Raw genomic sequence first — 12293 nt, 5'->3', positions numbered from 1 at the left:
GTTGAACTGATTGTCAAGGACATATCTTCAACTAGTTGTGTACCATGTCAGCAAATAGTGTTGCTACTAGAATATTTTCATACTTTTTTTTTTTTTGCTCATTGCATCCCCTAATTTTCATCTTTTCTCCCAAAATTTTTTGCATTTTTAAAAAATATAATTTAATGAAATGTTATTTAAAAAAAAAAAAAAAATTTTTTTTTTTTTTTTAAATCAGCATTACAATAAAATCTATGAGACATCTTAGATGTTGAAATTTAAATCTCACAAATACTTTTCAGTTATGAGTTTTTCTTGATTATTAAATTCGTAAATAACCTACAATGTAATTTTTTTTTTTTTTTTTTAAATTCTTTTGCATATTTTTAAACTTATACAGAAAAACAAATAAAATGGAAACAATTTCTATTATATTCTTCAAATTAAAATGAGTTACCTTCCTTAGTGATTTTTATTTTTCAGTGATCTGTTGTAACTGTTTCATATCAGGAGTTGTCTAGGTCGAATCAAACCATTTTTTAAATAAGTTGCAATGAATTTGCATTATTTGAGTGTCATTTTCACAGCATTTCTGTTTATGTAACCTTCGACCTTCTTCAGGTGTATCTTGTCGAACTCTGGAATGTTTTTAGTTTGACAAAAACATTTCAGAGTTCGACACGATACACCTGAAGAAGGTTGGAGGTTACATCAACTGAAATGCTGTGAAAGTCACAGCAGTCCAAAGAATCCAAATAATACGAATAACCAATCCCCATCTCACAAATTCAGAAAAGAAATTGTAGCAAAGTTATTTTATTTATCTTCTTTCCAGGCAATTAAGCACATGGTGAGGTGTGAGTTTGATGAAAATATTTCTGTGAAACAAATTGGATTCAAACTTGGAATGCCCAAGCTTTCAACCCATGCAGTAAACCACTTATCAATAACATATGAACACTGGCATGTCAGAAGTAAAGTTTGATGTATTGGCTTAAAAAAAAAAATAAAAAAAAAAAAAAGTAGTACTCACCATGACAGGGCCTGTGTGAGCTCCCACAGGCAAAGAAGCGGTGGGTAAGGCTGTCCCCACAACGACCACTTGACTTCTTTCCACAGCTTCCATCCCAAGCGTATGAGGATCTTGGGTAGTAGTAGCAGTAACAGTAGTAGTAATTTTCATAGTCCCTTAAAAATAAAAAAGGGAAAAATGGCTGACTTGGTGAAACCATTTCCAAAGATTGAGCTAAAATGCCTAATTTTTAGTAGGGATGGGACGACCAATATTTTTTCTGATTCCGATACAATTCTCGATTATAAATCGATAACATATTTAACTATAAAGTTGTTATTTTTCACGATTACTGTTTTTTTTTTTTTTTGTTTTTTTTTACACAGTGATCATCACTTATCAAGGCCCGGAAGCCACTCAGGGATAAGGGTTATTGCAAGTACATTACGTTAGTGTGGAGATTTGATGAAGTGTTTACTTAAAGGGGCGGTTCATTAGGAATTTGTTAACATTGGACTTGAAGACATCCAAGTTATAGTCCGGTGGGAAGCAGGCAGACGAAACAGAGTTCCACAGGCGTGTAGTTCTAAGAAAGAAGCTTTGTTCATGGAATCCGCGTTTTGATTTAGGCACAGGTATAGAGTGGGGGAAATTTTTCACAGTGGATTCAGCTAGACGGGTGTTTTTCGTGAAAGATTGGCGAGGAGGGGACCAGAGATTGGAGTTCAGACGAGCACCTGCCATGGAAATAACGATAAAACAAGGATAGGCTCGCAACGTTTCTTCTGTGGGAGAGAGGTTGCAGGGTAGAGAAAAGGGCATCCCCCACTAAGCCACGAAGTCTATTTTGTACTCTGTCAAGGCAGGATAGGCTGTTTTTAGCAGCTCCTGCCCAGATATGGCAACAGTATTCCATCCTTGGACGTACTTGGCTTTTATATAAATAGTACAGATATTTTCTTAACCGTAAAGATACACTTGTGAGGGATGATCTATCAATTTTAGTTGTACCAATCATTTAAAATCAACAAATATTCACTATTTTAGTATTACTATCAGCAGGATATTTTTCTTTAAATCAAATGAAAAAAAAACAATTAAAAGAAGACATCGCAAAATCGGCACATTTCCTCCACTTTTATTGGTCTTCAGAGCGATTTATTAAAATAAAATGTAAGTAAAAGACACTGAAAAGTATAAAAATTATGCAGATTAAAATCATACAATTACTTTTTATTTACACTTTTAATAACAATTCTCGATTATAAATCTCTACATATTTAACTATAAAGTTGTTATTTTTACGATTACTGTAAATGTACAGATATTTTCTTCAACGTAACGATACACTTGTGAGGGATGATCTATCGATTTTTGTTTTATTAATTGGTTAAAATCAACAGATATTAACTATTTTAGTATTACTATCCGCAGTAGAATATTTTTATTTAAAGAAAATCAAATGAAAAAAAGCCAACTAAAAGAAACGCTGTTGACATCGTAAAATAAGCACAAATTTTTCCGATTCTGATACCCAAAAAAGTTCTGACCTTTGATTCCGATTCATCGTCCCAATACTAATTTTTAGCAAATATCAAAACTTTAAACTAGTAATAATACAGATAATTTCCATAGACATATAATCCAAGGAAGGTTACAGAATTTTTGCGATTTATTGTCTGTATCTGATGTTATTTTCAGGAGAAAACATGGCGCAATGGATATAAGTGCTAATGCTAAGTGAAAATCAATTTTAGGTGACAGGTTTCTGAAGGTTCAAAAGTCAATCCTTAATACAAGCCATAAGAATGTGATTATGAATTAGTTAAAACTTTGATTATGCCGTGTTCAAATCATACTGTGGTCATATACACATTAAAGGCATGAAAGCACAGTTCCCTTGTGTTCCATAAATTATACAAGGAGTCATAATTGGCATCGTTTTAGCATTTTCTTTTGGGTTATGCTGAAACCAGCAAAGATAAGTGGCACAATGGATATAAGGGTTACAAAAGCATTATCATAAATTTTAACTTCATATCAAAGTCTATGATCAGAAATGGATCTTCAATGGCTTTGAAGTCATTTGATCAGGCTGCAAAGCACATGTTGTTTGCATAGATGAACTTGTAGACGTTATGGAATATTGGCATGTCATTTGGATATCTGTTGAACAGTGTTACGGCCAGAACTCAACTTTGTAGGAAGCCATTCTGCTGCGCTCTCCACTATGCTCATCTAGACAAAAAAAGGGATAAAGTAATGAGTTTGAAGTGACAGTCTTGTAGGTGGTTGATATTATGAATCTATGACTGCTACCTCATCAGGACTGATAAAACAACTAAGGCTTGCTTTTTTTCTGTTGTTCTTCGCTTTTGGGCCATGATCAAAGTGTAGTAGAAAAAATAAATAAATTATAAAAAAAAAAAAAAAAAAAAAAAAAAAAAAAAAGAAAAAAACACACACACACACACACACACGATATGATTTGGGAATCTTAGGTAGGACAACCCCCAGGGTGCTTGAGGTATTTTGGTGAATGAGAAATTTAACTAGGATTAAACATAGGTAAAATACCAGGTTAAGAAACTGGCACAATCTATCCTTCTCTTGAGGGTAGATGGGACTCTCTTAAGCCGTGGTAGGCAATCCATCTAGTGATGGCTTCACGATAAAAAAATACCCTTAATACCCCTGACAAAGCATCAAGTATTCAACTACTGACAAAATTTGAATTACACTACAAACTCTTGTAGGGAGTTCAATCTCGTCTACGGCTGCACTGAATGATGGATGGAAGCGTAAACTAGCAAAGATACAGTGACGAGGATGACCATAGACATCCCCTCCCCAATTTTTGGGTGGCCTTGTGCCTAATTTTTTGTTTATTACTCTTTTTTTTTTGTAAACCTTTTCAGAGTAAATAAAAAATATATATAAAAAAAATAAATATATAACCCAAAGTGTAGCATCTGTTCTTCAGATGCTGCACTGCACTTTTTTGGTTTCGGTTAATGAAGGAGATATCCTTCATGACTGATACATTTTTTATTTTTGTTACTAACCAGAGCGCCCCTTTTTGGGGAACTGGTTTCTCCCCCACATTAAAAACCGACCTCATATCTAACTCTGTCCTCGTGGGGAGGCAAGTAAACAAACAAATAAAGGGCTCCGTTTGAAATTCTGTATGGATTTTATAGTTCAGTGAATACATAGGTCTGACATTATATCAGCCGAAACATTGCGAGAATAACGTACAGTTGTCCAAATAATACAAATGACGATAAAAGGCAAAATGTGTGTGCACATTTTATGTATGTCCGGCAAAAGCTTTTTTCGCCAGGTTTCTGGGGGGAGGGGGGCACTATGTCTTAGAACTGTTTACATACCCCCTAGATCATGATATGTATGATTTGCGAACGTGCGTTGAGTCTAGATTTATCTTAACTAATTCATAATCACAGGTGGGTTTCTCGGCCCCGTGCCAGGAACGTCCAGAAAGCAATCGGCTTTTGATCAATACGGGGGGAACCCCTTATATCAGACAATTGCTATTCATTTTGGACAATCCCTTTTTATAGGGAGCGAGTCCCCCCCTCCAACATCTTGGGTAAACAACCTATCTCCCGCCCCCAAAAAAAACAAAAAAACAAACTGCCTCACAGTAAAACTTAACTGCAACATTTCTATTTGACCTTATTAAATTCACGCACCTGTCGATTTGTGTTAAAAAAAATAAAAAAAAAAAATAAAAAAAACTGCCTTGTAGTAAAAGTTAACTGCGCGATTTCTATGCCGTGATATTTGACCTCATTTTTTTTATCCTTAAATAAATTCAAACGGTTTCCTGTTACACTCCCTTGCTGACACAGCGGTAAAAAATGTTATGGGTTTTTTTTTTCACACTTTATTTTCCACCTTCACCTCAAGGTTCCTGGTTCGATCCTACCTACCTACCAAAACTCTTTTTTTTGTTAACCCCACCCCCAACACACACACCTACAAACACCCAGGCAACACCGGGTACCCTAAAAGGTAAAATGTGTGTTTGGGTGTGCATTTTTTGTGTATGTCCGGGAAAGGCTTTTGTAGGGGGGGGGGCGCTCCGGGCGGTTACTGTTTCTTAGAAACAGTTATATGCTACTTAGATTATAATATCTATAATTTATGAAACAAGGTTGCGTCTATCTTTAATTTGGGCGACTTTTACACGCTATTTTCGTGATTTTTTTTTTTTTTTTTTTTTTTTTTTTTTTACTCGCCGCATATTTCTTTGGCTTTGTCGTATATAAGCGAAATTGAATCCGTAGCAAAGCCAGTTGCTGGCACTCGTGCTAGGGACGTCTACAAAAGTAAATGTTTGATCAATGCAGAGTAAGCCTCTTATATCAGACAATTGCTACTCCCCTTTTTTAATGGGGAGCTGGCCCCAACTCTGTTCCTGATCTTCAATGATCTTCCAAATCACATTCTTAGGTTATTCATAAACATTTATGCAGACAACCTGACAATCTATGGCGACACTTCAAAGGTCAGCAATAAAGGTGGTTGGGTAATTTTAATGCATCATAAACCAAGCTTCTCTCCTTTCATCATAATCGCTTTGATCCCCACCACGCCCCAACTGAAATGAATGGCTCTTGTCTTGGGGAAGCCACATGTCTTGACAAGCTTCTGGGACTGACCTTCACTCCTGATCTGAAATGGAACACATACATCAAATCTTGCCAAAATAGCTGATAAAATAGTTGGATCACTCTACCACTCCAGTAAAATTCTCTATTTGTATAAGAGTCAGGTGTACCCTAAACCGGAGTACCGTTGCCACATCTGGGCAGGAGCTGCTTGGCATACCTATCCTGCCTTGATAGAGTTTGAAACCAACTTCAAATATAGTAGGTGATACCCTTTTCTCTTCCCGGCAACCTCTTTCCTACAGAAGAGACTTTGCAAGCCTCTCTTTGCTCTATCGCTATTTTCATAGCAAATGCTCAACGGAACTCCAATCTATGGTCCTCCCTTGCCAAACTTTCACAAAAAAAAAAAAACACTTGACCAACTACAACTCCTATATATGATTTTCCCCACTCTGTGCCTAAATGTAAATGCAGATTCCATGAACAAAGCTTCTTTCCCAGAACTGCTCGCCTTTGGAACACTGTTCTGCCGTCATACTTTCCAGTTGAATACAACATGATGGCTTTCAAGTCTAATGTAAACAAGTTCTTGTTAAGCCGTCCCCCTAAATAATCAAACTCTACTCAATTTACACCATAGGTGATTACTACACTACCACCTTACATTCCTTACCCCCTTATCCTCGAGGGGCCTTCGGGCCTTGATAAGTGGTGACTCCCAAGTAAAAAAAAAAAAAAAAAAAAAAAAAAAAAAAAATCTATATCAGTATTTTATTTTAGAGTTTAAAGCAATTAGGACCATATCATGTTATCGGTTATAGTCAGATAACATACTTCCTAACTATGCATAGAGCTACATGCTCTATGCATGTAGACAATGTTATTGGTGACAATGTTATGAAAAGGGATGAACCCCAGTAAGTAAGAAAGCAAAACGAGAAGTTTGAAAATGATATTAGGAAAAGGCTAGAATCGAACCCAGTAGGCAAGCATTAAAAGCTAATTGATATTGAAATTAGTGGTGGGACGATTAATCGGAATCAGAATTATCAATCATAAGAATAATGTATTTTGGGGGGAATCGGAATCGCATCGTTAAAAAAAAAAAAAGATTTCTTATTCTTTCATTACAATTCTCTTATATTTTTAAGTTGAACTGTTTGTTTGAAGTGAGATCAATGTTCTTAAAAATTCATGATAAAAACGTCATAAAACTTTTCATAACATTTAATATGATGTACAAGAATTTTATTAACTACTTTAAAGGTAATCTGTATTTATCTTAATGAGTTTCGAAATTTCTTTGAATTTTTTTGTTTTGCTTTAATTCTTTGTATAATAAAAAAAAAAATTTTTTCTTTACTTTTAGCTTAACTTGCTTTTATATTTCACCATTTCGTTTTTTAGTAATAAATGCTTCTCTACATTAAAAACCGACTTTGTGTCTAACTCTGCCCTCGTGGGGAGGCAAGTAAATAGAAAGTAATATGGTAGCTGAAAAACGTTTTTTGACCTGAATAAACGCATTACAATACATTTAAACCATGAAGAATTTCTGCTATGCACCCTCGTTGTTCTAAGTTAACTAGCCACTACTTCTGTTTCAAACTTAAAAAAAGGGCGCTTTAAAATAGTAAAAAGACTAAAACTTTTATCGTTTTGCAAGGGAGGTTTCAGGCGTTCCTATTATCCTAAAAAAAAAAAAAAAAAAAAAAAACAACACCTATATAAATACTGTAATATTTTTCAATAATTATTTTTAAAGAAAATTCTTTATAACCAATTTTTATTTAAAATTAAGAAATTATTTTCTAAAATATTTTTGTTTGCATTTTGTTTTTAAGTAAAATTAAGAAATTAATTTTAAGAATATTGTTTATATCCATCTTCATTCAAAAAGGTTACCTTTCGGTAGCTTCACTGGTTGTTAACCTAAATTTTCCAAATGTCAGAACGAGGCTCGTCTGTGGGACCTACTTATCTAAGCTTCACTGATTTTTGTTATGATTTTATCTTTTTTTTGTTTTTGGATGGATATTTTTTTTTGCTAGAGTTTATGTAATTATTAACGGGAAAGTCAAAATGGAATCCGCACTATTTTTAAATATTATTTTCAAACTTAATAAAAGTTTTACGATACCTTTTTCTTATTATTGTTTTTGTATTCTTTTGTTATTTTTATTATTTTTTTTTTTTTTTGCCGGATTTAACAAACAAACAAAATGAAAGCAAAGCAAAAAAAAAAAAAAAAAAAAATTGGTGCTTATACACTTATGTTACCTTTTTTTAATGGTTTAAGTGCCTCGCCCAATGTTTGAAGAGTTTTAATTGTTTTTTAAAGGAAAATTGGTGAAAGTCAAAATTAGCACTTGTGGCGATAAACAAAAATAAACAGAAAGCTTTAGCGTGTGCGTACCTCTCATGGAATGTCGTAGATCGAAACAGTGAAATGTTATTTGGTGCTAGTGCACTTATAGATCTGCGCTATTTTTAAATATTACTTTCAAGCTTAATTAAAGTTATACAATACCTGTTTTTATTAAATTGTTAGGGGAAAGTACAAAATAGGTACACAGCACCCTCCCGTCCCCATGTTAAGAATGGCTTTCTAAATGTCATTATTTCAGCACGGCTCAATAAATGCATGAGCACCTTTTATTTTCTTGAATAAAATAAAAACTACACAACGAGAACATTACTGTTTTTGTTTTTATTTTTTATTCAAAAATAAAATAAAATTTAAATTGTTCAAAACATGTTTTTTCCCCAAAGCTTATTGGGATTTTTATTTTGATTACCATATTTTTCATGAACATGCTTTAAAAATGTTTCCAAATTATCTAATATTTTTTCACTTTTCATGTTATAAGCCTCTCTACACATGGCTTCATCGACATGAGACTATTTCATTTCTCCTACTGATCCCAATATGTATTTCAGTCTTTTAATATGAGACTAGCAGGCTTCAATATTGTTGGTGCAAACACCAGTAAGCAGATCCACAAAATTTTGTGAATGGTTTATAGTCTCATGAACATAATTAAACTTGAAAATAATATTTAAAAATAGCACAGATTCTATTTTGACTTTCACCAATTTTCCTGTTAATAATTATATAAACTCCAACAAAAAAAAATCCCAAAAAAGATAAAATCATAACAAAAATCATGCGCAAATTTCAAGCCAAAATAAAAAAACTAGGTACAAATGCACAGATTCTTTCCTTGTAAAAATAACTTCTCCCTCAGTCGAACAACATGCAACATCGGAGCCGATGCATATTTCGCTAGAGGGGTAGCACTCGTGTACGTCTGCTCTTCTTTTTCTTTATATTTTTTAATATATAAAATAACTCCTGAAATTGATTGTTATTAATTTCATGGTGCATGTTTAATTCATGGTTGAAATATTTGTTTTGACTTTTTATCTTGTTTTATCGTTATTTCCATGGCAGGTGCTCGTCTGAACTCCACTCTCTGGTCCCCCCCTCGCCAATCTTTCACAAAAAACACCCGTCTAGCTGAATCCACTGTGAAAAATTTCTCCCACTCTATATCTGTGCCTAAATCAAAACACGGATTCCATGAACAAAGCTTCTTTCTTAGAACTGCACGCCTGTGGAACTCTGTTCCGTCTGCCTGCTTCCCACCAGACTACAACTTGGATGTCTTCAAGTCCAATGTTAACAAATTCCTAATGAACCGCCCCCTTAAGTAAACACTTCATCAAATCTCCACACTAACGTAACGTACTGTCAATAACCCTTATCCCTGAGTGGCTTCCGGGCCTTGATAAGTGGTGATCACTGTGTTAAAAAAAAAAAAAAAAAAAAAAAAAAAACGCTTTAAAATAAGTTAACACACAAAATAAGAAAAAATTTTAAAGAAACTTATCCAAGTAGGTTAAAGATTAACTTATCATGCCTTTGGTAACATCTGTTGCTAGCAGGGGCGCCTGATGTTGCCCGGTGGTAAAATATGCTTAAATATCATATTTTACTTTATGCAGATTTCCCATTTATTATTACAGAGTCAATTCATATAATTCAAAATATACAGTCATGATTTCAAAAGTAAAAAAAGGATGATTTCAGTGCTATCAGCTCGAAATCAAAACAATTTAATAATTGAAATTATGTCTACAAGTTAAGACAAGACTGAAGTATATTTGTACTCAATATCATTGGACTGTGGAAAGAAGTGTGAATTTTATCAAATACAAGCTGGTTTCCATGATAATGTTTTTCATAGACAAATTGTAAGCAAGAGTCGTAGGATGGTCCACAGACTTTCAGATTTACACTAGTAGGTCGGCCGGCATTGCCCGGTTGTGAGATACGCTTAAATATATTTGAATTCATGCAGATTATGTATTCATTATTATCGAAACAATTCTCTATTGATTATTATATTGTACCTAATATACAGCAGTGAGATCAAATCTAAGAAAATATATGACTTGGGTGCCATCAGCTAGAATCAAAACCAAAACATACAACTCTCCACCCTCATTCCTTAGCCTCTGAGCCACACCCATATATATATTTCCCCAAAGCCTCCGGCTTTGATGAAGGGGAGACAAAAACTTGCTGCTATAGTTTCAAAGGATCTGAAATAACAGCAAGAGGAGATTTAATTCCAAATATTTTTCATAGGTTATATCTCCCCTCTTTTGGAAATAGGGTACGATTATGAATATCTCCAGTATCAAATAATCCTTATACACTGTGAAATTTACTTTATGTATGAAAACCAAAGAGGGGAGATGTAACATATGAGAAATATTTGGAATCAAGTCTCCCCTTGCTGTTATTTCAGATAATTTGAAACCATAGCAGCAAGTTTTGGGGGGAAATATCAGATATTTTGTAATTCATATACAAAACTAGGAAACAAATGATCGAAACATTTTGTGCCTGTAAAAAAAGTGTCAAAAATAGGTTCTGGATGATGGATGATCCCCTTAATGTGTGACCTTAAAAGTAAATGTCACAAAGCCCACTACACAGTTCAGGTCATTAGCTTTCTATATGTGTGTGTGTGTGTGTGTGTGTGTGTGTGCCACGCTCAAAGGGTCCACAGTTTGATTTGTTTCTTTACCACTTTTGTTTATTGTCTATAGTAATAAAATGCTCCAAAAAGTCAAAGTATTTCCTAAATAAAGATAACTTTGTCTCTGAAAAAGATTTCATATGGAAACTTTTTTTTTTTTTTTTTTTTTTTGCTTCCATTCGATTTATTTGACAACGCATCCATCAGATTTATTTGTGACCTTTTTTTTAACCTTTTGAAACTCAAAGGATCAAATAAACAGAACGTTGGCGGCGGCATGATTATTATTTTATTTTATTTTTTATTTTTTGAGGTCTTCAGACCAATAAAACTTCCATCAAACAATTCTGCATCTTGAGATCTCACCGTCTCCCTCCCACATCAACCTTTTCAGTCGACAGTTTGAGCACATTATCAGCCAGACCAGACAAATCAACAAGGGCATAGATCGAATTTCAGTAAAATACTGATGACCCCCAGTCACTACGTGCTGGTGATTCAACATTATTATTTACTTGCCTCCTCTCGAGGACAAAATTAAACACAAGGTCAGTTTTTAACATGGAAGAGAAACAATGGTTTCTAAACAAAAACTTAAATTGTATCAGTTTAGGAATATTTCTGCTCTTAATTACATTACTAGATTAGATGCTAGTTTGAATTATTTAAAAATAAAAAAAATCATTTACATGTTGGCCACAAGGTTATTAAGTGTGGGGAGTTGGGGTTGTTGGTCATCTTGTCTTTCTTACTCTTAAACGAGGTGCATTTTAGCCTATTTCTTCAAGCACTGTTCTTTTCTTTCTTTTACCATTTGTTCACTATGGATAGCATTGCTGCAGGACTGCTTCCCCACTGACTACATCTTCAAACCCAAATTGCTAAAAACCGACCCATAAGTAATCAAATGCAATTTGTACCATTGCTCAATGTTAGTACTCCCATAAATTTCCTCATCTTTCAGTTGTCAATCCTGTCAGGCTTTTTCATCCCCACCTTATTTTTTTTTTTTTTTTTTTTACTTGAGAGACTAGTTATTAAGGCCTATAGGCTACTCTAGGATAAAGGTTAAGTGTTTTTAAGACAGCTTAATAGGAATTTATTTGTATTAGATTTGAAGACGATTATGTTATAGTCAACAGACACAAGATATTACATTCCACAGATGGATAGTTCTGGGAAAAAAAACTTTGCTCATGGAATTTTTGTTCAGTTTTCGGCACTGATAGGATGTGAAATTCGAGTGGCTTAAAAGTACAAAAAAAAAAAAAAAATTGTTCACTTCAGTAGTTACCACATCACATTTACTGCAGCGGCACACCTAGTGTTTGTGTATAAGAGTGGTGGGGCAGTCCTTGTATGCCACGGTAAAGTGCCCTTCATTGGTCACCTATCCTACTTTTAACTAAATGCACTTTAACCTATTCCTTCCAACCTTAACCCTCAAAATCAACAGATATGAGATCATTTTTGTAATGACCTAATTTCTGTTGATTGTGGTCTAGTGCTGGTTCTGTACAGTTCTAGGAGGTTCACCTTTTCAGGCTTTGCCTTCTCTCAAAGAGAGGGGAAGGATTTGGTTTATTGCTAATTGCCTGGGATGCTGTTACCGGA

The 12293-nt window shown here is 34.1% G+C and overlaps 1 protein-coding gene across 1 annotated transcript in view; it reads right to left on the bottom strand.

Annotated features, from left to right (window-relative positions):
• The window catches only part of LOC145256176 (protein MON2 homolog), a 1437553-nt gene that overhangs the window by 1253201 nt on the left and 172059 nt on the right, over positions 1-12293 (bottom strand). The window contains exon 17 of the mRNA XM_080114764.1: positions 1013-1167. Coding sequence (XP_079970890.1) covers positions 1013-1167 — 155 coding nt within the window. The remainder of the gene's footprint in view (positions 1-1012; positions 1168-12293) is intronic.

The sequence above is a fragment of the Euprymna scolopes genome, chromosome 32 (genome assembly GCF_053919585.1).
Source record: "Euprymna scolopes isolate OS-2025 chromosome 32, ASM5391958v1, whole genome shotgun sequence".
Lineage (NCBI taxonomy): Eukaryota > Metazoa > Mollusca > Cephalopoda > Sepiida > Sepiolidae > Euprymna > Euprymna scolopes.
The sequence above is the reverse complement of the archived record's forward strand: the minus strand, read 5'-3'. Positions and strand labels throughout refer to the sequence as shown.